General features: G+C 37.2%; 1 protein-coding gene across 7 annotated transcripts in view; it reads left to right on the top strand.

The window, feature by feature from the left end:
- The window catches only part of PPP3CB (protein phosphatase 3 catalytic subunit beta), a 71,544-nt gene that overhangs the window by 44,029 nt on the left and 1,971 nt on the right, over positions 1-25,544 (top strand). For 2 of the 7 annotated variants that reach the window (XM_042961065.1, XM_042961063.1), the window contains exons 11-17: positions 5,355-5,439; positions 6,428-6,525; positions 21,955-22,198; positions 22,475-22,630; positions 23,678-23,802; positions 24,002-24,568; positions 24,905-24,998. In XM_042961065.1, coding sequence (XP_042816999.1) covers positions 5,355-5,439; positions 6,428-6,525; positions 21,955-22,198; positions 22,475-22,630; positions 23,678-23,802; positions 24,002-24,568; positions 24,905-24,998 — 1,369 coding nt within the window. Of the gene's footprint in view, positions 1-5,354; positions 5,440-6,427; positions 6,526-11,197; positions 11,228-12,741; positions 14,352-21,954; positions 22,199-22,474; positions 22,631-23,677; positions 23,803-24,001; positions 24,569-24,904; positions 24,999-25,544 lie in introns of those variants that run through there. The other 5 variants (XM_042961064.1, XM_042961067.1, XM_042961066.1 and 2 more) reach the window with 5 other exon arrangements.

Genomic DNA, 25,544 nt, shown 5'->3' with positions numbered 1-25,544 from the left:
ACTTTAATGAGTAATATTTTTTCTTATTTTAATTCTCCTTTTGATGTTTGTGTAGAAGTTGTTAGCTCTAACATACTTTCTTGTATCTGTCTTTTCCATAAAATTTTAAGTAGTTTTTCTTCCTTTTTTTTTTTAATGTTTATTTTTGAGAGAGAGCACGTGATTGAGAGAGGGACAGAGAAGGGGAACAGAGGATCTGAAGTAGGCTTTGCGCTGACAGCAGAGAGCCTAATGTGGGCCTCGTACTCATGAATTGTCAGATCATGCCCTGAGCTAAAGTCGGATGGTTTACAGACTGAGCCACCCAGGCGCCCCCTAAATAGTTTTAATTAAATATTTTTTCTCCATGTTCTGTCACCTTAACCCTTTTCTCTTGTTAGACTAGGTCTGGGTTTAGATTCTCGTTTCTCATAATGACTATATGACCTCAGGCAAATTACTTAGCCTTTCTGAGCCTCAGTTATTTTATCTTCAAAATGAAAGTAATAGTACCTACTTCATAATCTTACAGGTATTGATATAATGACTGCAATAATTTTTGGTTCATAGCTCACTAGTTTTTTCAGGTAAAGTTTTCTATTATTTGTTAAATTCTGTGAAATTTCTAGTAGTAGTTTTAATCAGTATATCATTAAATCTGTATCTTCATCTAGGAAGGTTTTTTTTTTAAATAATTTAGTTTTCTAAATAAACTAAGATCAAGATCTCTTGCTTTATATAATAGTTCATTTAACTATTTCATTTAATGTATTTAACGTACAGTTATTCCATTTAAAATTATATAATTTTTCTTTGAAAAAATCTGTTATCAAGTTAAATTAATATTTTAGCATTTTATATTCTCATACTATTACAACTGGTATCTCTTAATGTATTTTCTGTGTATAAGGTGTACATTATGTATTTGTGGGTTTATCTTATGTTTGAGAACCTGGATCAGCAATATTATTTCGTGTGGTAATTTTTATTTTGTTTTCCTTACCTTTTAAAAATCTGTTATTTACATAAGGCACTTATGTTCTACATTTTGCCTTTATTTTTATTTTTAACAAATTTGTATCAATATTATTAATAGTGGTTTTTAAAAATATTTTAAATAGGAGTAGTGATAGGTAATGCTTTAGTCCTCTTCCTATAAAAAAAAGGAAAAAAAAATTCTTTGTTAAGTCTACTACAGTACTTGGCTTAGATATTTATGATTTATATGAAGATAGACACTGAATCATTTTTGGGATTCAACCAGGAATACATACAAAATTTTATTATATTCCTTCTAATGAGATTTTATGTATCTAATCAACATTTTCCTATCAAAGATAAATTATGCTTATTTATCCACTTGTTATATTATTCTTGCACTTCAGGGATGAGTTAAGTTGGATCATTAAAGAGGTGGTGTAGTTTAGTGAAAAGGATCGATGGTTTAGGTATCTTGGTGCTACCATTATGCTAGCTGTGTAATCTTGGAGAAGTCACCTCACTTCCCAGGATCTTCTCATCCATAGATTGAAGGAATAGAAAGGAAATAATTTTAAATTGCTAAGCTGTCATTTATGACAGTGTTTCTGTGGGAAAATACGTTGAGTTCCAGCTTTGAATATAGAAATAGATCTCCCTTCACTGCCAACATAGCAGGTGTAATTACTCATTTCTTCACCCTTCCATACTAAGTATTGGGAGTAGAGACTCCAAGAAAAATTTAAGAGTATGAATCTAGGAGTTTGTATGGAGGACTAAGAATGGTTTGGGGGAGACCCTTGAGGAATGGAGGAAAGGGGAGGACATTAGGATAGGTACTAGGGTGGGATAGCGAAAAGAGCTACTGGAACTAGGTTTATTTCCTTTTCTTAGTCATATTCCTGTATTTCTTCCCCTTAATTCTGTACATTGTTCTCCTTTCCTTTCACCATAATAGCATGTCTTTTGTCCTCTCCTTTCCCTTTTCCTACTCAGCAGTGGAACCATCCTATGAGCTGGGCATGGGGAGAAATCTGACTTAGAAAGAAAACTTGGTGGGGCGGGCGGGGGCAGATTGCTGAGGAAGGTTTAGCTTTTCTGTGGGGAAAGGGAGAGAGCAGGAATGGAGATTTCCCAGTGGCAGGAAAGAAAGAATAGTTTTTGCATATGTAAGCCTGAGATTGGGTAAAGGAATAAGCCTCTTAAGTGATGATCTTTGGTATTCTGTATTGTTTAATGTATATGTGGATTTATTTTTAAAGGCAAAAATTTGCATAAACATATTGCATGTATAAATGCACATTCTTTTTAGAGGTGTTATTTAATCATTAAAAAGAATTTCTGAACACTGATGTCTGTGATTTTTAGAATGCATACTATTTCTTTCATATATTTATCTTTTGTCTTGAGTTTGGTAAAGGAAATACGTAACCCACATGTGTTGTAGTAGTTTTACTAAACTAAAACTTTGCATTTCCTGTAATGGAATCATATATCTCTGCATTAGAATGGAAGATATGGAAAGCTCAAATGAAACATCTCTACTGTCTTCTCTTAGAGATATTACTTGCTTGAAACAGTCTGTTGCTATTTCTGCAAAAAGATGTCCCGCAAGCTCCCAGATTGGATTGGGAACAGAAAGCACATACTATTGATGTTGAGTATGTGCAAAAGTTCTACAATTCAGATTCAAGAAATTGTGTGCTCTTGTTATTATGGAGTGTGGGAGGCTTAGCCTTTTCATTATTGGGAGTGGGTAAGATTTTCCACTGAGGTAGTTTATGAAGTTACCCACATTTCTCTGTGTATGCTATAGATTTTGCAGATGTTGGTGTCCTTGAAGAACCACATGAGTTTGTATATCATTTGTGTCATTACCTTTCACTTAACATATTCCCATGGGTGAAACATTTCCTTAGGGGTATCAATATAAATGGGCGATTGTTGTTTGCACAGTCTCTTATCAGTCTTATGTGTTTTCACGTGTTTTTTTTTCTGTCCCTAATTTGTCTACTTTCATCAAATATTATAGTCATTCTGTCCATAATTTCTTCTGAACACATATCTTTTAAGAAATCTTTCCTTTAGAGTTCTAGCCAGTGGCATCCCTCTTTTATTCACTAGATCCTACAATACTACATTTTTCAAATTTTGAATATGAGGGCCTTCATTTTTCTCCCTTTCTTTCTACATTCATTCTTCAGTACCACTGCCAAGTTAAATCTCTATCTTTTTATTTGTCTCAACCACCTTTTCTCCATCATTCACTTCCTTTTTTCTGGACTCTCCATCTGAAGAACGGCTCATATATGGCAATAAAAAAGGTACAGACCAGACAGAGTAACATTGTTTTGAAATATGACTTCATAAGTTATCCTCATATCCATGTAAGTTAGCACATTCATTGAATACTATTGATGCAGAGTCCTCTTGGGCCTTTTGCAAATTTAGTTTAAGTTTTATATGAGTTAGAATTTGATGTTTTTAGAAGTCATATTCCAAGATATCTGTCTTTCTGTGCATGGAAATATTTTTCCCTCTTTTTCATTCCTCTTGTTTTAAAATTTCATTCTTTTGCTTATTTGTAATGTTTTGTACTTTTCCCTGCATGATTAGGGGTGTTTGATTGTCTGTCTTATTCCCCAGAGTAATTTTACTGTGGACATTTACTTTAATATTATGCATGATGTGTTTGTAGACTGATTTTAAATCCTGACTTGTATAGTGTTTTTATATTCCAGTGACTTTTTAAAATTTGAAATCAGTATAGTTTACATATCATTCAGTTTTATATGTATATAAATTAAGGCTGAAAATATGAATGTGCCTCATTGCAGCCATCCTCTCCCATCCTCATACTCCTCTCCCCCAGTCTAGCTGTTTTTAAAATTCTGTCCATTTTAAAACAAAATGTTTGTGTTAATTCATTCAAAGAGATCAGACTTCCCTTATGTCCTTGGACAAGACATTTAATAAATTTAGTTTCTTTGTCTAGAAAATGAGATTAAACTTTGCAATATATCCCTAATGTCTCTTGAAATTCTAATGTTCTATGATTCTGAGATTTTTAGTAGTATTTTGGCATCTTAAAAACACTGTGTAATACCATGGTACCTACACAGTTTTGTATTTGTAAAAACTGTAGCTTCATTGCTCATAATATTACCCTTTAGAGCATCATAAACATGGTCATGGAGCCTGTTTTCTTTAAAATATGTCTTTTGTTTTCGTCTTTGAAATTAGATTTCTTTTCTGTTTCCTTGTGGTAGGGTCCAGTCATCATCTTAGTTTTTAATTATATGGTATTTGTGGGCTGCTTGAATTTTAAATGAGATGCTCTAGCCCAGAAGACTTATGGTTGTTCAGACCTCTGTGTACCTATGGCCCCTTTTAGTCTAGTCTCTTTAGCCTTTCCTTAACTTTCTCCTCAACCATGGTGCTTCCATATGTGTGTTTTCATCATGTTGAAGCACAGCTCTAAGGAACCACACTCTTGGGTCCAGAGTGATTCTAGTTGCTATATATGAGATAACAGGACTGAGATTGTTGTTCTTTCTGGAGGCCAAGGGAAGGAAGATACAATTTTGAGTTTTTCTTCAGCCAAAGATCAAGTTATTTTGGTATATTCTCTTCTGTACCAGTGATAGGCAGTACAGCCAACCCTTTATAGAGGTAACATTAGTGATCCTTTAGCCATGTTTTTTAGGGAATCTTTTCTTGTTCACTCTCCTTGTGTCATACTCACCTAGGGATATAAGAGCTTGTATATATTTGCATGACTTTGAGGACGTCTAGTCCATGAGGTTAAGATGTGCATTATTGTTGAAATATTAGTATGAACCTTAGTTCAGTGCCATCTGCACAGTAGTTATTGTATACCATTGTTTTTAAACCACTTAGAGCAAGGAACTTACTTTATCATAGTAAGATGGGATATTTCCTGCCTGCATGTCAGAGGCTTTTATAATAGTTAAATAGAAGACTATACAGAGTTATTACCAACTCTTGTCTGTTAGTCTGCATGCCATAGGCTCTCATGAGAATTAAAGACGATAGGATTGTTAGCATTATTTTTGTTCTCTGGTTTGTGATACAGGTTGGGTTCTAGTTTCTTTCCCATTGCTGTTTTACTGATTAGCAGTAGCGTGAGAGTCATAATGTTTGTGGATTACTTTTCATTTGTATCTGTATCAAACCCCAGTCTTAGACCAGTGCTGAGCTAAACAGTGAAGGAGTAAGAAGCTTTTTGGCATGAGTTCATTAAGTCTCCTTCATGTGAGCTGGTGGGCAGAGGGTTTGGTGTTGGTTAAGATGAGCCTGGTATAGGGTAGTGATAGAATGGTGCAAGTGTGGATGCCCTAAACTTGAGTCCTTTTTTCTATTTATTCCATTGAAAGTAGGTTCAGCTGCAGCCCGGAAAGAAATCATAAGAAACAAAATTCGAGCAATTGGCAAGATGGCAAGGGTCTTCTCTGTTCTCAGGTAATGATACATTTTCCTGATTATTTGTTTTACAGAAATTCCTTTTATTGTACTTTGCTGTAAGCAGTGTCCTGTTTGACACCTAAAAGCAACATAGTAGCATTCTTCCTATAAAGAAGTTAGTTGTACATTTACATAGTGAAGAAGGGAACACAAGTCCTTTTGAAACTAGGGGTTTTGACCCTTGTGATTATTTTTGCTCACTTATGGTATGTGTTGCCCTTCTGTGATGAAAGTACTGGTTCTACACCTTAAAAATTAGAGCAGGATAAGAAGGAGGGGGTACTTTTTATTTAAAAAAAATTTTTTTTTAATGTTTATTTATTTTGAGAGAGAGAGAGAGAGAGAGAGAGAGAGAGACAGCACAAGTGGAGGAGGGGCAGAGAGAGAGACAGAGGCACAGAATCTGAAGCAGGCTCCAGGCTCTGATATGTCAGCACAGAGCTTGACGCAGGGCTCGAACCCACGAGCAGTGAGATCATGACCTGAACTGAAGTTGGACGCTTAATCAACTGAGCCACCCAGGTGCCCCAGGAGGGGGTACTTTTTAGAGTATTCCTGATGAACTTGCTTATCCATACAGGAAGTCCCCTTTGCTGGAGCCACAAGCTGTTTTCCTAGGGTTAATTCAGGTTTAAGGGTACACATAATGGGTCAGTCCTTAAAAATTTGTTTGCAAAACTCGTTATATCTGACATTTGGACTTTACAGCATATGAAATACCATATTTTCTCAATTGCTTGATTCTCATTGATGATTAATCTCATTATATATTTAATAAGGCTTTTCAGGAAAAACAATATATGTGTCAGTTGTAAGGCATACATTTAAAATATAGAAAAATGTCTTATCTTGGAATTGAGGAAAATATGGTAACAACAATGAATGTCATAAATTACATACATGGCCTACCTCTGGGCCCCATCTCATCTTCCGAACTAAGTACTTGTTGGAAGTCTCTGATGTTTGTTATATCTCTTTGCAATAGGGAGGAGAGTGAAAGCGTGCTGACACTCAAGGGCCTGACTCCCACAGGGATGTTGCCTAGTGGAGTGTTGGCTGGAGGACGACAGACCCTGCAAAGTGGTAATGATGTTATGCAACTTGCTGTGCCTCAGATGGACTGGGGCACACCTCACTCTTTTGCTAACAATACACATAATGCATGCAGGGAATTCCTTCTGCTTTTTAGTTCCTGTCTCAGCAGCTGACACAGGCAGAATACTATATGATAGGCAGTGTCTGGTTAATAACCTGACCAAGGCAGAACATTGATAGAATGGGTATTCCTTTCAATTGAAAATAATGGTCAGTCTCTCAGCTTTTAATGAAATGATATGGGAGCAGCTCATATCATAATGGTTAAAATCTTTATTTTTGTTTGTCTAATGCACTCTTTTCTTTTAAGAGCCCCAGTTTCTGAATGTGAATCAAGGATATCCATATTACTAAAATGGAAATGTAATTCCAAGTTTCTTATTTTTTATTTTTTTAATTTATGTAATTGTATTAGACTATGCTTATATTTTCAGATACTTAATTTTAGAATTAACAGTCTGCTTGGGCCCCAGAACATTACTTATGCACTTCACTTGCCAAAAGATTTGTGCAAGGTTTTGTACCCTGGTGAATAATGCCAAAGTTTGTTTTCTGTGGTGTTTGTCAAATGTTCTATGTATAATTGACTGTCTGTAACATGCTGTTTTCTTCCTCTGCAGATGTAGCTGCTTTCCTAAATCTGTCTGTCTTTCTTTAGGTTAGCTGTATGTCTGTAAAAGTATGTTAAATTAAATTACTCTATCAGACGCTTGTCTGTCTTTTGATGTAGAAGCAACTCTGTAGCACCTTGTTTTGAGGTTTGCTGCATTTGTTGCTGTACTTTGTGCATTCTGAACATGAATGTAACATTAGATATTAAGTCATTGTTATAAGGGGTTGAATTTAAATCCTGTAAGTCAAAATTGAAAGGGTGTTATTAAGTGTGCCTTTATTTTGCATGAAAATAAAAAGAATTATACGTAAAGCATTCCTGTAATCTGGCTCATTGAATATTTTATATTTAAAAAAAAACTTACTTTTTTTGGCGTAAATATTTGTGTAAATACTGGGTTAACTTTTTGAAAGCCCGTTACATATTAAATAGAAGATAGTGATGTGAATGTTTTAGCGTATACACAATAACTCAAAGTCTAGATTTCTTTCCCTTGTGGTTGGAAGGCAAAAAATGTGATATGGAAAGTCTTAATTTATGTTTTATTGTAGCCACTTTTGACAGCCCTCCAAGGGACATTGCTCTATTCAAACAGGCAGCAACAGATCTGATGTTTTCCTTAGTCACGGATAACTTTCTTTCTGGTGTCGTAATTAGTGAGTTTTTTTAAACAAACAAACAAAATAAATAAAATAATTCAAATTTTTGAATAAATTTAAGTTAGGTTGACTTTTCACAGTTTCATTTCACTCAGTCTCATAATAAGTGCCAAATAAATAAATTTTCCTATAGACAAATAATTCCTACTTGTAGCCTATTACATGTTCTATTTTATATGTTATTGTGTTGTCTGCTACCACCACTGGTATATGTGAGAAGTACAGCTAGGTTTTAAAATTATAGTTTCAAATTTACATTCTGAATGAGGTTTCCTTTTTTATTAAAAGAAAAACTGCTTTGATTTTCTTTATATTCCTTACTCCACTCTTACTATATTGTAGACATTAGCAACATGAGCTAAAAAGAATTTCACTAAAACTAAGATCTTAAACATTCAGTAAAACTAGGAAAAGTGTTAATAGAAGAGGATAAACTTTAATGGCTTGAAAAATGGTATACCTTTTCTCCTTTTTGTTCATAAAAGGAAAACTGAAAGGCTTCATACTTTAATAAATATACACTACAGTCATCTCTCCATTATCCTTGGATATATTATTACTTTTGCATTGTATTTATAGCAAACCTTTCCGATTTCACAATTAGTACTTGCTTTGTTGGCAGCTCAGCATTTCTATGCATTTTTAATTTGCATGCAGCCTGAAGCTCAGTCTTCCAACTTTGAACTCACCCCAACTTCAGGGAAGGTTTGAAAGACAGCTTTACCGAAGGGACTGTATTCCCAGTGGAGAGTGAGTTACAAGACAATGCTGAGTTTAAGGGGTCTAATTTGGGAAACTAGATAGCTCCCCAGCTGTACCAGTGATGGCTCTTGATAGTGTGGGGTGATTTCCCTACTATAATAATATTAACCCATTTTTAAGTACATAATAAAACTCATACAGAAGCTGCATCTGTGTGTTTTAAAATTTTTTCCTGATATTTTAGTAGACATGTTCCCTGATATGAATAACTGAAAGTTAAGTATTGCAAAAAAAGTTTTAAAATTCTAATACCTCAGTCCTGTTGTCAGGGAATAAGTCCTATTGCCTTCTCAGTAACTTTATGATATTTGAGTGTTTTTACAAACTACACAACTCTTTTGGAGTAGGAATTGGTATATTTTATGTCTGTTTTCTTCATGGAAATTTGATTGGGAGCTAGCCCTATAATGCTGTCTTCACCACGACCTATATGGGAAAATATGTAACCATCTCTATTTTAGTAATGCTAAAGTCCTCTTAATTATTTATCCTGTGTAGTATTGAGGAACACAGTTTGTGACAGCACTATCCTCAAACCTACTAAGGTCATGTCAAGAGGCCTTATAAAACTGAAAACAAATAGAGGAAAAATTGTGCCATTCAGATAGAATTTTGCAATTATCAGATCTCTTTCTTTCCAGCTTAATTATTAAGCTTCAAGTGGCTTTTTTTCAGTTCTAAACATTCAAGCAGTTTTGAGTGTGATATATGTTTTGTATCTTCAAAAGGATTAGGAGCATTTAGGAGCTTCTGGAAAGAGCAGAAAATATAATTTGACCTAGAACATGCTTTTATATATAAAATTAAAGCCTATAGAATGATTTCAGAAGTATGTTGTTACATTTCATAATTTGAAAAATTTATTAATCGACTTTTGGACTACTGATACGCTCAATTGGATACTAATTCTTACAGTGATATCAGGTTTTATTTTTAATTTGTTACCATATATAACACATATTCTGATAGGCATTTTATTTTTTTCTCATTCAATGCCTAAATTATAAAGAAAATAGTCCATATTTTGAAGAATAGAAGTTGCAGGGCTGATCAAATAGAGGTGGGTCATTTATCCCAGTTTTCTGTCTGGGAAAATTCCAAGAGTATACTCCATATGTACAGAGCTAGATTTTTTAAGTGGTTATTTGTATAGTTGGTATACAATAAGTTTGTCTGCTTGGATTTGTAATATAGTTTAACAGTTAAGGAAAATTAAATTTTTTTTTAATTCAGTGTGCAACCTACTTCTTTTGGGTCCCCCCCCCCCACCCAGTTCACTTTACTATCTTGTTAAGATCAACAAACTTTCCTAATTTAGTCTACTTTAATTCCTTAGATTCATCAGTTTTCTTTCACATTAATAACTGCTTTGGACAACGTTTAGTATTTCTAAATCAAATTGGCCTTGTTGTAGAAGAAGCAAAATAGAAAGGATGGGGTATTATTGTTATAAATATTCTGAGTGTGTGCACTTTGAGTGAAGTGGAGAATTTGCAATGTTGTCAGTCAGTATTGTCCTCTGCAGTCTTTGATCCTGGTCCTCAATGTGAATGTTCTATACACTTTGAACCCAGAGATGAGCCAAAAGAATGTTTGACTACAAAATGTGTGACTAAATAATATTGAAATTCTCTAAATGGGCTAGAGACCAGCTATACTAAGAATGCATTTCTCATTTATATGACCTATGTGTATGTCCATATCATACAGGACTTACTGCCTGAAAGACCTCAGTTCTATCTTGAGTCATCTCTAGTTGGTAGATGGCTTGAAAAGATGTTTGTTGGCCTTTCCATCTTCATTTGCAAATGCGTGCTGTTAGTACCAGAGGCAAATTTGAGTTCATGACAAACTGAACATAAGCTTTTTTTTTTTTTTTTTTTTTTTTTTTTGTAAAGGCTGTAGACGTTAGTATCTGTGGATGTTTGGGACACTAATCAATGTTAGAATAGAAAGGAAGTTCCTAGTAGATAAGAGGGGTCCTTTTAGGTTACCCACAAACAACAGAGCTACAGAACTAGTCTACCAAGAGCAATTCACCAAGTTTACTTTCCTTAAGTTTCATTGTATCCATACTGACTTTTGCAATGCCTTATGAATTAGAAGCAACAGGAAAAGCATTACTGACCCCTTCTAGTTTATATCTTATGGAATAACAGATAATGAGTATTATTTCAGTTAGATGAAAAAAAGGAATCTTCTCTTTGCTCTTCTGCTACAATTCTACCATCATAATTTCACCTTAGAGAATTTCCTTGTGATTGTGATGGATGTGATATAATAAACATGTTGAAAAATTCTAAGGCTATCAAAATACTGAATTCATGATAGGTAATTAATACTGGAGTGCATCTGCATGGGTGCTGAGGTGTCTGTGTTTGCATTAGGTCTATGTGTTCTGTGCTCTGAGCGATGTTGTCATAGTGCTGTGTGTAAACTGTGCTGTGTCAGGAATTGGGGGATTGGATGGGCTCTCTAATGTGGATACTATTTATGTTAAATTGTAAATGATGATGTAGTATGGGATACTGTGATATTTTAAGTGATCATTGCCTTTTCTGCTGTACAATATGACCCTTCTCATCTCTCTCATTCATTTTGCATGCCTCTGCTCACTTCTGTACAGCCACAGTTGAGGCTATTGAGGCTGAAAAAGGTACGATCAGAGTCCTTGCGCTGGGCAGAGATCTGTGGTGTGTGGGTGGGCATCAGAGAATGTCCTGTGGGTGTGTTTTACTCCTAGTTTGCACAGCCCAAGGTGAATCAGACTCACTGACTCATTGAGTTTGATAGTCACATTCCTCTTTTTTTTTTTCTTTTCTTTGTGTGTGTGGTTTTTTTTTTGTTTTTTTTGTTTTTTTTTAAATCACAAGGACCAATTTCCACAGTGACAATCTGGTTTTTCCCTTTTCTAGTATATTGTGCAACCAGCATTGACTTGTTCCTGAATTCTTTAGAGTGCAGCATGTTATGCTATAATATTGTAGCATTTGAGGTTGCAAAGAAAGCTCTGTTCCACATTTTGCATGATTCTGTGGTATTCAGATCATTTTTTTCCTAAGTGAAACCCCCTCTAGGTATAGGTTTGAGTTAGTTTTTACTCATTTTCAGTAATTTACCTGAGACTGCAGGAGCTGTCACTATGATTTTTATTTTTATTTATTTATTTATTTATTTATTTATTTATTTATTTATTTACTTTTTGCTGTTTGGCCTAGTGTTTGCTGATAATATTATACTCATGTACATCATATGTTGGTTTGATGTTACACATTATTTAATGCTTTACTGCCCAACCATTTATTTGGTTCACTTGCACAGACTCAGAATTCCAAAGATTGCACATGTTAAAACAACCAGATTATAACCAGTGGTATGGAAATCTTTTGTATGCACATTTTAATAGTGGAAAATGCATCATTCCAGATGAAGTAAATGAGAAATTACAACAATTGGAGGAGGATTGCTATTTACTTTGATTTGGGTTTCCAAAGAACATGCAGTGAATTATGGAAATAATGCATTGAACATGCATTGAATTAAGGAAAACATTTCCTGAAATCTGAAACTATGAATACTTTTTGCTATCAGCCAAACACAGACCTAACTCCTGGAGGCATTTCCCACCTTTTTCATTTCATTCTGGTGGTGATGGGGTGATGATACCTTGACCTCCAAGATAGTTCTGATCTGCTAAATTTTAACTTAACTTAACTTACCTCTTTCTCCTCCCAAGCTCTTGGTACAGATTTGTATGTCAAGGATAACCTTGTTTAGCCTCCTCACTTGCCCCTACTCTTGTTGCTGCCTTACTGTGATAGTCACTGGTGATTTTAGGGTCTGAGGTAGGAGATAATTGGTATAATAGAAGTCAGACTGAGACCCTGAGACCATTGCCTGTTTGTTAATTTTGGGGTCAGAGGAGAGTTACTTTTGTGCGTTCTTTTATAAAGGCTATGCTAACACTATGAAGCGATCATGTTTATATTCAGGTTTAAACATTTCACATTTTAAGGGGAAGTCTGGAATGGGGATAAGATTCAGTTAAAGTAAGACTTAAATGTTGCTACATACAGCTAATTTCTTTCTTCTTAAAAATCATTAATTATGTTTTTGAAATCTCAGAAATGTTTTTCAATTACTGACTTATCAAATTTGCATTTTGTTAAGCAATACGAGGATTCTCTCCACCACATAGAATCTGCAGTTTTGAAGAGGCAAAGGGTTTGGATAGGATCAATGAGAGAATGCCACCCCGGAAAGATGCTGTACAGCAAGATGGTTTCAATTCTCTGAACACCGCACATGCCACTGAGAACCACGGGACTGGCAACCATAGTGCCCAGTGACCCACGGCTTCCCAGGGACTCTCACATCTTGGGCCCCAAATGGACAGATCACCCCCAGGATCTGGAGGGGTCGGCCAAGCTGACTGTAAATGTCACAGTCCCTCTGGAGAAACCATTGTGCTTTTGAGACCCCAGCCCCCTTCCTGGATGGAGGCTTGAGGGCCCTGGGACATGCTGTACTATCTGATAAGATTGGGTCATCGCTGCCAAGGTGGAGAGCAGTGAGCAAGGGGCTTGGGGCAATTTCCAGTGGAGGGCAACTACACCTCCATTTACGCTTGTGGTTCACACATTTAAGTTTACAAATGAGATTTCTTTTCCCCTCAGTAGAATTAGATTTTGTTTTTTAACCATGACTTCAAATGCAATCCTAAGAGCTAATGTGGACTTTTTTTTCTCATGAAATGTCTTTAAAGGATGAATTAGCATGGTCTTAAAATACATTTCTGAGGTTGCTAAGCTGTATTTTGAATTATGGGCAAAATGCTGAGAAACCCAGTTGGCATTTAAACAAAATGCTGACCTCAGGTCTATAGTTCTTAAATGTGGCTAATTCTGTAATATAGTCTTGGTATTTTTCAATTATGAATGCATAACCTATTTCTAGGCAGACTCTCTTACTTGAACACAAATCCAAAAACTAATTTAGAATCTTTTTTGCCCAGATCTTTTGAAATTTACACCCCAGAGATTTAAGAAAACCTCTAAATTTCAAAATTATGAAGAATTACAGAATTACTCATTTAAGGTACTTTAAAAGAAGTTTGTACATTGTCAACGTAAATTTTACTTCAAATCATGTCTGTAAAACTTGACGTATTTTGTGTATGCATGTTTTCATTTTGCAAATATTTAATATATAGACCTATGATGTACAGGTACGACATGTATAGGTTACCTAGATGTTATGAGAAATTTTAGTTTATTGTGAGTACTCAAGTTGCTTAAATAGCCACCAGGGTGATTTGCTGCTGGCTTTCTATCATTTTTATGTTTTGATGCAAAGGAAATTTTAAAAATGTTCTGGAAGTGTTTTTGATTAAGCAATGCAGCATAGAAGCAATGGTTCTGTTCAATCATTCAGATGTTAGTGGAAGCATAAAAGTCAAGATTGCATGTTGAACATTTTCCTTTGATAGTTACAGAACTGCTTGGTTAAACTAAATGGAACCATGTGCTAATTTTTCACAATTATTGACCTGTATTGATTGCCACTGTAGTTTGATATTTCCCTTTACTTTGGTGGCCTGCTTCCCTCATGCCCTGGAATACAACTCAGAGCTCCAGGCAGCGGAACCATCTATTGTTTTGTTTGCCAGAAAGTGCACCCTGTATGGTCTCCTGTCTAAGTTGGAAATATTATGCATGTGCAGGACTATTCGAGTATTTTATAAACAGTAGCACACAATAAATTCCATGCATGGGCCGCTGCTCCTATCTCTGTGTTGGGTTTTATTTGGAAGATGTAGTCTGATTTGACCTCGTGCAAATCAGAAAATTCTGTTAACAGAACTGGTATATAGCCTTCAGAGAAGATTATCTCGTGGATAGTTCATGATAATTTGATGAATTAAATTCTTATCTTCATAAATTTTGCTTTTTTTTTTTTTTTAACTTTGGTTACATTTGTCTTACATGAGCATTAGTAATTGAGCACTAGAGGACTTTGGGTGCCTATTATAGGCCTTCTAAATCTAATATTTAAAATCACTATTTCACTTGACTTTTCATTGAAAGAAAATGTTATTATCTAGAATTTTGTTACAGTTGTATTGGGAACTTATTGGGTATTTTAACAGTAAGAAAAAGGATATTCATGATACTGCATTTTCTTGCCATCATATTCCTTCTTTGCCATAATCAAAATAGTATGGAATTTTGCAAATTGAGGGAAATTAGGATATTGCTCAACATTTTATAATGTAATCATATGGTAACCTTATTACAGTTTTCAACAATAAATATGATACACATTAGAAAGCATTAATTTAAATTGAAGTGTGTATACTTGCCTAATTTCAGGTAACAAACAGAACTCAAATTGATGATTATTACAGCTTCTAGTTGCTGTATTATCAACTTAACATACATACCAGTCCATGAGCTACCCTTAAAGTTGCTATGCACTGCATACCTTAAAGGTTCTTCTTGATGTTACTGTTTTTATGAAAACTGTGCATCTCTAAATTAAGAGCTTAACTAGAATATCAGGTACCAGGAACTCCGCCCTTAGATTCATCACTGGGGGGAATCATGGGTAAACGTAAAACATCATTAGCAAACTAGAATTATGGGTTGATAGTAAAAATTAAAAAGAGGAAGAAAGTAAGAGAAAGGAACAAAATTCAGAAAAAGTGGTATATGTTAAGAGTGGTAGAAAAATCACCCAGTGCCTCACCTACCACTTTGTACCTGTTGAATACGAACCTCTTTCTAGTCTTTCTTCAGAACTATGAACCATAGAAGTATTTTTTAAGGTTTCACAGTGAACCATGAAAGCATTTTTAAGGCTTTTTAAAAAATGTAACTCATGGGGCACTGGGTATCTCAGTCAGTTAAGCCTCCAACTTTGGCTCAGATCACGATGTCATGGTTTGTGAGTTTGAGCTACGCAGTGGGCTCTGTGCTGACAGTGTGGAGCCTGCTTGTGATTCTCTCTCCTTCCCTCTGTCTCTGCCTTTCCCTCCACTTTCTATCATAAAATAAAAATAAATAAATAAATAAATGTAATTCATGATGAAAGCAAACTGAAAAGTTCAGATCTTTCTAAATTGTAAATTTAAATGTCTGCCAGAGCTAGTAGCTATGATGGTAAAATATAAATTAATATTCAATATCAGTTTTTTCTTTATTTTATATTCCTTTATAGTCAAAGATGACACTCCTGAGTTAGAAAAGACCATCTCTCAGGGTGCCTGGGTGGCTTGGTTAAGCGTCCAACTTTGGCTCAGGTCATGATCTCATGTTTTGTGAGTTCGAGCCCCACGTGGGACTCTGTTGCTGACAGCTCAGAGCCTGGAACCTGCCTCGGATTCTGTATCTCCCTCTCTCTCTGCTCACACTCTGTCTCTGTCTCTCTCTGTCTCTCTCTCTCTCTCTCTCTCAAAAATAAATAAACATTAAAAAAATTAAAAGAAAAGACCACCTCTCACTTCTCGTGCCTTCTGTTGTTCAGCTAATATTAACAGAACTCATAACCTTTAAATGTTCTGCCAGTTGATTTGAAATAGACCTGAAACATTTGCTTAAAATGAATTACTCCCATTTTACTCAGGATTTTTGCCTATTGCAACTGATTTTCTTTTGTCCACGGCTGTTCTGAATAATGTCATGTAATTGCATCCTTAACACTTTTCTTCCACCTTACCTGCTTTTAGTTTGCTTCCTATAGTCTGGAGTTCCTTAAGAATCCATTTTCAGGGTGTCTGGGTGGCTCAGTCGGTTGAGCGTCCAGCTTGGCTCTGGTCATGATCTCATGGTTCGTGGGTTCAAGCCCCACATCGGGCTCTGTGCTAACAGTTCAGAGCCTGGAGCCTGCTTCAGATTCTGTCTCCCTGGTCTGTCTCAGCCCTTCCCCTACTTGTGCTGTCTGTCTCTCAAAAATAAAGTTAAAAAAAATTTTTTTTAAGGAATCCATTCTCTGCATCTGTTCATGTATAGATTTTTGATTTACCACATTCCAGGACCTTCCTGCAAGTTGTTCTGTTCCCCAGTTTGATGATCACAGAGGCAGGTAAGTGACATATAGCTGGGGCCAGATATAAGCAGAAAGTTAGGTCTTGCAGTCATATAGGACCATTGTCCTAATAACTTACGATAGACTCTGGAGCTTGGTAAGTGAAAAGGAGCTAGGAATGCATAATTAAATCCCTTGGATCAGTATTCATTATAGGAAGGAATGAGAAGATGTTTGAATTGATTCTTTTATATTTTCTGTTCCTAGAAGTAGAATGCATTTTTAGTAATATTTTGATTTTGCTTATTTTATTCCTCTTCTTATTCACTCTTTTGAAATAAATGGAGTGTGCCTGATATGACATTCACTCAGAAAGTACCTTGCTTTCCTTTCAGAGAAAGTGAATTTTACAAATTAATTTTGTTTCCCCTACAATTGATTTTCTTCTATACCATTAAATGACCATTTCTGTTCTTCTTTCTTGGGTATTACATTTGTACTTAATATACAAATTAAGTATATTAATCATTGTGTTTGAGCAGTGTTGTTAGGCTAAAAGGGACTTTGGGCTTGGGGTAACTCTTCCTGGGTCTGGATTAACATCCAGAACTCTAGGAGTTCCCACTGCTCTGAGCTAGTGCCTCCCTTTCCAACCAACTAATGACTTCTGAACTAATCCTATGTGTTTTTTGTTTGTTATTGTTTGTTTGTTTTTCTGCCACTGTGGACTAAGAGCATAAATGCTGCCTTAGTAAGAGAGGTTAAAGAAGCAGTAGGTTTCATCTTTCCTTAGCCTGACTGGCCTTTGGTGAGTTTGGGTGTGTTGACAGAATAAATACTGAACCATCTTGGCAGACAAGGAAGGTCAGAAAGAGAGAAGTCCATGGGCAGGGGGCCAGGTCCCTCCTTGCCTCGTTAGGGAGAATTCAGTGTTGTCTGTCTGGTTGGCAGGGTATACCTAATCACAGAGACGCAGCATTTCAGCAGTTTGCAAAGGAAAGTGATACGAAGGGACAGCTGCAAGTCAGCCACAGCTTAGATCTGAGGAGATCAAGCATTCGCTTCACTTGGAAGAAAGAGAGAAGGAAGGAAGCCTAGGGCTTAGCAGGGTAAGTTCCTTTCCCTTCAAATCATCTGCTTGCTTACTTTATAGTTGAGTAAAACATTTATCACCCCAAGGAGTGTTAGCACTGATTAAGCATCTGAATGTGCTTAATAATAGTGTTCCTAATGGATTCCTCCTTTTCGCTTTCTCTTTCCTAACTCCTTTTGAGGATCCCCAATGACTAGCATCACTCTCCCCTTTCCCTGCCTCCCCAAAGATGTTTTGTGTTTGCTGGTGAAGTACAGAAAATTACATAGGTCTTCCTGGTCTGGAGATAGCGAGAAGATACTGTGGTAGGTGAAACTTGAGGCTTTTGGTGGTGAGGGAGAAGGATGGGAGACCTGGTCTGGGAATAGGCTAATATTTAGGGAATTTGGAGATGAAGGATAATAGTTTTTCTAGACCGTCCAGTTCATGTCTCCTTTTTAGTCCTTGGTGTTGGTGTTTTCTCTTTTATATATGGAGAATAAATTAGAGCCCAAGCCACTGGGGGCAGCTAGAAAAAAGGTGATTCCTTGCTAGGTGACATAGACTCTGATCTCTAGAAAATTCTGAAAGCTCATTATATGTAATTCTTTCCAACTTCTCCCTTGTCCTCTATGTTTTTTTGCCTTTGTTTCTCTCAGTCCCGTCCCTCCCCTCAAACTTGGAGGATCCTGGGACTCTGTGCAGAAAAGTTAGAACCAAGGAAGCTGTGTCTGGGCCTGGGGTACACAAACTCAGACATGAGCTTCATGTAGATGCAAATGCAAGGACCTGGCTTCTCATTCCCACCTTCTTACCTTCCTGCCAGAAATTTAGTTAGTTTGTATCATGAGCCCATTCTAGACATAGAGGAAACTCTCAGGGATTTCATCGCCCCACTCCTCCTCAAACTGTGATTCCTTCACTTCCCAGTGAGTTCAGCCAACTTCTAGAGAGCCAAGAGTTAGTCTTCCTTTCAAGAAGGACCTCTTTGGAAAGGCAGATAAGTGAGGCAATACATTTCTTGTCTTAATTGGCTTCCATTGCAGAAGACTTTTAGTTGAACATCAGGAATATATATTTATTAATCCTGGGATTTAAGACCCTTGACTTATATCAGAACAAAGATAATTTTTCTCCATACCTGTAAAGAAAAGATGAATCCATTCTTTCAAGGTTCAAGAAGGTGTTTTCTTGCCTGAGGAGGCTGGGTAGGTAGAGCAGATGAATGCTTCTAAAGTTGCAATGATTCTGGAAATGTGATGAGAATGTGTGGTGATTAAAAGTGGAGGGAAGATTCAGGTCACTTGTTGGAAATGGGGTACTCAGGTGTGAAGGCATCCTTTAGTAAAGGGACCCTTAAATCTTAAAATAATCTACCACCTTCAGGTCTAATTTCTTCTGTATTAGTGAGAATGTAGAATGCAGATGAGCTTAGCTATCTGTTCTTTGGACTCTGAAAACATCCATTTATCTGTGGTATGAGGGGAGAGATTACACAGGTGGAATGAAAGGAGGCGAAAGAAAGTACAAAAGAAAATACAAATTAGTTCCCTCATTAACTGAGGACAGCAGTTTGCAAAAAGCCGTGTCATAAGGTAATAGCTTTTCTTTTTTTTAAGTTTCAATTTTAATTCCAGTTAGTTACAATGTTATGTTAGTTTCAGGTGTACAGATAATAGATTTTAGTGGATGATTCTGGGAGGTTTTTGTTTGTTCTGCCACCTACACTTCATCTGAATGATGATTCTAGAGTTTTTTTCCTAACAAATCTGGTCCAGAAGGATTAAATGTCAGACTATTTTTGTAACAAAACATGATCCCTGATTTGAACTTTAAAAGTTACCTCATTCATAGTAAAACCAACCACTGTCAGCCTTTTTATCCTCTGCCATTTCCCTGTCCCTGGAGGCAGTTAATTGGAAAGTTAATATTTAGATTCTCAATCTCTACAGGTACCTTTCTTTTTTATTTTTTAATTGAGATGAAATTCACAACATAAATTAATCCTTTTAAAGTGAGCAATTAAATGGCATGTCCTACATTCACATGGTTGTGCAACCACCACCTCTATCTGGTTCCAAAACATTTTCATCATCCCAAAAGAAAACCTCATAACCAGGGGTGCCTGGTGGCTCAGTTGGGTAAGTGTCTGACTCTTGATTTTGGCTCAGGTCGTGACCTTACAGTTCCATGGGTTCGAACCCCAAGTTGGGCTCTGCACTGACAGAGCCTGCTTGGGATTCTCTCTCTCCCTCTCTCTGTCCCTCCCCTACTTGAGTGCATGCTCTCTTATGCTCTCTTATGCTCTCTCTCTTTTTCAAAATAAATAAACTTAAAAAAAAAAAAAGGAAACCCCATAACCATTTAGCAGTTACTCCCCATTCCTCTTCCACCCAGTCCCTGGCAACCAGGAGTTGATTTCTGTCTGTGGGTTTAACTTTCCTCGATATTTCATATAAATGAAATCATATAACGTGACCTTTTGACTTCTTTCAGTTAGCATAATGCTTTTGAGGTTCATCCACATTGTAGCATATTATCAGTACTTCATTTCTTTTTATGGTGTCATATCTAAGAAATTGCCAAATCCATATTATGACCTTTTCCCTTTGTGTTCTTCTAAGACTTTATAGTTTTAGTTCTTAATGTTTATGTTGTTATAGTCAAACTCAAATCATTCTATTTCATTAATTTCTAGAGTGTTCCCATCTACATTTCTTTTTTTTTTTTTTTTTTTTTAACGCTTATTTATTTTTGAGACAGAGAGAGACAGAGCATGAACGGGGGAGGGGCAGAGAGAGAGGGAGACACAGAATCGGAAACAGGCTCCAGGCTCTGAGCCATCTGCCCAGAGCCCGACGTGGGGCTCGAACTCACGGACCGCGAGATCGTGACCTGAGCCGAAGTCGGACGCTTAACCGACTGAGCCACCCAGGCGCCCCCCCCATCTACATTTCTATGCTCATGCTCTTCTCTGTGCTAAGAATTCCTTTTTTTATCTCATGTATTCAAAGAATTACCATCGTTCATGGTCTATTTTGACTGCTACCTGCTTTACAAAGTCTTCCTACAGCTAACCAACTAAAGAGACTCTTCTGATTTCCCACTAGTGCTTTAGTTTCACTTACAGTATTTATATACTGCCTTATGTTATGATTTACATTTGATCCCTCTACAGGACATCTAGATGTTGAGTATATTTTTCATATTTGTTTCCATTATTTTATGAGTGATTATATATGTTTAGCAATAAATATTTGTTGAGTGAATGCATGTTTTTATTTTTCCCAATATAGTTCCTTTTGTTTACTCAACAATTGTAGAAGGAATGGGAGAAGACAAGCCAAGAAAGGAGAATATCACAGAGTTCCTGCTAGGTAGTGGGTGGGTGCGGGATCAGTTCTACTTCAAAACTCGCCTCTTTAGGAAATTTTCTTCATAATTTTTTATAACTTGCTTTGACTATATAACTCTTAGCATTGTGATGCTGATTTTGTGTTGCGTTTAATTTCTTCCTCTGGGTCTATTGCTTACAACTGTGATGATAGGTTTTCTAAAATGAATGTTTTATTTCCCCAACTAAGTGAAATTGACTAATCCTCCAATTAGCTGGTAGTTTTGGACAACCAAAACTTTTGTTTGCTTTTTTCTGTCTTTTGATTTTTTTTTCTCTCTTTTTGAAATCAAGAGTCAGACACTTACCCAACTGAGCCACCAGGCACCTCTGGTTATGAGGTTTTCTTTTGGGATGATGAAAATGTTTTGGAACTAGATAGAGGTGGTGGTTGCACAACCATGTGAATGTAGGACATGCCATATAATTGCTCACTTTAAAAGGATTTTTGATTTTTTAAAAGGATTATATGAATAATATATAAATATATTCTAACTATTCAAGAGTCAAATATCACAGATAGGTCTAAAGTTCCTTTTGATTAACCCAGTTCCTGTCCCATTACTTCTTTCTGTCCTCAGTGTTAATCACTGTTATTGGTTTTACATGAGACCTGCCAGACCTTTTCCTGTGCATTTCCTTACATATGTATTTAAATTTTATGTAAAACTTAATATGTAACACATATATGTATAATTATGTTCATATATAATTATTTCCCTGCTGTTTTTTTATAATCGCCTATGGTGATCAATAATCAGTAGATACCAAATAAGTCTTACAGATACCTAGGTCTGAGAGACTAGAATGAGAAGTGAAAGGTCAAACATATGAAAACACATCATATGTGACCAACTTGCAAAGTTTCATTCCATATCTGTTCTGTGTATAGTCCCCAGGTATCAGTGGACAGCCATGGCTCCAAGATCTCGGCAGCGAAGGCACAAGAAACCCCCTTCATCAGTGGCTCCCATGGTTGTGACCCCATCCACAGTTGTGACCCCTGTGCCTCTGACCCTCTCAAAACCTGACCCTAGCATTGATGCGCTTGGCTTCTTCTCCTTGGAAAATAATGTTCCTGGCCTATCTCAGCTAATCCTTCAAAAGCTAAGCATGAAAAGCTATGAAGAATACAAGTGAGTGACTCGCTCTATGGAAGAATAATATCTCTAGTAGAAATGATTTTAGAAGGCAAAGAGGGAGTATAGCTTGGAGAATATGGGGCATTTACAATGAGGGAGTCTCTCATCCTGACTTTTGTAAGTTTTATTACTATAGAAGAAATATAATTTGCTTATGTGAGAAATAGCGGGAGTAGATGGAAATATATTGGAGGCAAGGTATAGGTCATGAAAGATTTTGGAGATAACTCTTTTTCCTATTGCCACTTATTCACCGTGCCATTTCTGCAGGTTGGTGCTAGATGGGGGTGCTTCTGTATCAGGCTTTGGATTTCGATGCCCTCAAGAAATGTTCCAGAAGATGGAGGACACATTCCGATTCTGTGCTCACTGTAGAGCTCTCCCTAGTGGTCTTTCAGACTCCAAGGTCTTGCGGCAGTGCAAAAGGTGACTCGTTGGGGGCTAAATGGGGAGTCATCCAGAAATGATCCTATTCTAAGACTTCCTTGCAGGAGGAAAGGTCTAAGAGTTTTCAAAATAACTTAAGGCCCACTCATTTTGTGTGATCCAGGCCACAGAAAGATTAGAAAAGGATTGGGCTCCTTCTTATTTTGGGTATTATGGGGAGGTCAGACAGATTATGGTACAATAGTCCCCTCCCCCCCACCTGCAGTTTGCTTTCTGTGGTTTCACTTATCCATGGTCAACCATGGTCTGGGAGCAGATGATCCTCCTCTGACTATTGTCAAAAAGTCTATAGTAGTGTAATGCTGTGTTGCAGTGCTTATGTCATTCATCTCACTTCATCTCATCATGTAGGCATTTTATCATCTCACATTATCACAAGAAGAAGGGTGAGTACAATACAGTAAGATCTTTTGAGAGAGAGACCACTTTCATATAACATTATAGTATATTATAATTGTCTTATTGTTAATCTCTTACTGTGCCTAATTTATAAATTTTATCATAGATACATATGTATGTATGTATGTATGTATGTATGTATGTATGTATGTATAGGAGGAAACAGTATATACAGGGTTTAGGTCATCCGTGAGTTCAGTATCCATTGGGGATCTTGGAACATATTCCCTTTGGATAAGGGGGGACGACTGTATAATCTTCTTTACCTCCCTCCTCTTCAGTACTCAAGGTATAAGATCATTATCTCTTCTGGGGAGTTGAGCCATACCTGTGATAATAGGGCAGCTGCAAACTCCTGTTATTTATTTTTTCTGTAAGTGATGTAAAAAGTGAGTTGTTCCAGATATAGACTGAGGTGTCACTCTAACCCAAGAGAATAATTACATTCCTAGCCTCTCATGCCTCCCCTCCCAAATATAATCTCCAAATTTAGTGCATCAGTTGTCACTCCTCTCCTTACCTTCCTTATCCAGTGATCTTTCTTCCTAGGTGCAGGAATATCAGTTCCCTTCCCCTGACATACCTTTGAGGTATAGGAACATCTGTTTCTGGGGCTCATTCTTTCAGGTGCAGAAATGTCTATTACTGTGGTCCAGAGTGCCAGAGGTCAGACTGGCCAGCACACAGGAAGGTTTGTCAAGAGCTGCGTCTTGTAGCTGTGGACCGTCTCATGGAATGGCTCCTAGTCACAGGTGAAGTGATAGTGTTGGAGAACTCTGACATAGTGGTCATAATTGGTTGTATTTGGAGAGAGAGATGAAAGCATGTTGTTAGAAGGAAAAAATGAGAAACTGAGTGGGGCACTCCTGGTCACAAGTTGGGAGAGTACACTTGGAAAGAATATTGAAGCCAGGAAAGGATTATGTCATTCTTATTTCTTCTTTCCTACAGGTGCTTTTGTCCTACCTTCAGGGCCTTGGCCATGCCTGGCTGAAACTGTACAGAGCTGGGATACCTGGTTTTCTATGCGGCATTTACAGCTAGATGCTACACTGGATGCTGTGCTAGGTAGTCATGCCATGACCACCCTGTGGGCCAGCGTAGGACGGCCAAGGCCAGACCCAGATGTCTTGCAGGGCTCTTTGAAGCGGCTGCTGACAGATGCCCTCTCACGACCCTTGACACTGGGCCTTGGGCTTCGGGCCTTGGGGATAAATGTTGGGAAGATTGGGGGAAGCACAGTGCATGTGGTTGGTGCTTCCCACGTGGAGACATTCCTCACTCGCCCTGAGGACTATGATGAGCTTGGCTACATGTTTCCTGGACACCTTGGCCTCCGTGTGATCATGGTGGGTATAGACGTATCTGCTGGTTTTACACAGAACCCCTCAACTCCCATCCTGGAACCTGGCACAGTTCAGCTCAGTGGCCATAGAGGCCTCTATCATGACTTCTGGGAGGAGGAGGTAGAGACTGGGCGGATAGCCCATCCAGATTTGGTGGTGACATTCCATCCAGGTAAGAATCATTTAGGGGAATACTGGGTGGCTTTTCTGGGAATTTTTTATCCTGACTCTTGTATTTTCTATATTTGGAATCCCATTCATTTGGTCAGGTTAAACACAATATGATGACAACTTTGGTTGATCATTAGCCATTTGTGCTATGCCCGGGTTCAGAATTTTCCACTGAAGAACCTGGGGTAGATGATGATGGTAAATGAGCATTGGAGGTGAGCAAGGTGAGGAGAAGGGTGAACACAATTTAAAAAAAAAAAAAAAGTATCTTGCTTAGGCCCTACTTCAGCCTTTCCCCTCTCTATATCCATTTCTATTTTTGTTGTTTTTTCCATAGGTTTCCATGCTTCCCCAGACTTAATGGAGGCCTGGCTGCCCACCCTCTTGCTACTTCGTGATTATGAGATCCCTACATTGATCACCGTTTACAGGTTTCAACTTCCTCCTATTTTTGATATATCCCTGACTCACTCAACACCTCTCTTTAAATTTTTGTTAATGTTTATTATTCATTTTTGACACAGAGAGAGAGACAGAGCGTGGGGGGGGGGGGGGCAGAGAGAGAGAGGGAGACACAGAGTCCGAAGCAGGCTCCAGGCTCTGAGCTCTGAGCTGTCAGCACAGAGTCCGATGTGGGGCTTGAATTCACGAACCGTGAGATCATGACCTGAGCGAAAGTCAGATGCTTAACTGACTGAGCCACCCAGGCGCCCCTCAACACCTCTCTTTATATAGATGAGCTCATTTCTCTCCCCTTTGCTCATCTTCTATCTTCTGGTGAGGATTTTCTTCCTTTCCACACTTGGCTTTCTAATCCCCTTAGAACCAAGTCCTATGCTAGTTAATCAGGTGATTAGTGAGACATGTGGTAGGAAGGGATATCCCCTCGCCTAAACCAGCCTTAGGTAATTTTGGGGATTAATGAGTACAGAAGCATCAAGTTCTGAGAAATTTCTCTCCTATGTTTCTCATAATTA

Source organism: Panthera tigris, chromosome D2 (genome assembly GCF_018350195.1).
Source record: "Panthera tigris isolate Pti1 chromosome D2, P.tigris_Pti1_mat1.1, whole genome shotgun sequence".
Taxonomy (NCBI): domain Eukaryota; kingdom Metazoa; phylum Chordata; class Mammalia; order Carnivora; family Felidae; genus Panthera; species Panthera tigris.
Note: the sequence above shows the minus strand (reverse complement) of the source record. Positions and strands in the feature narration are given on the sequence as shown.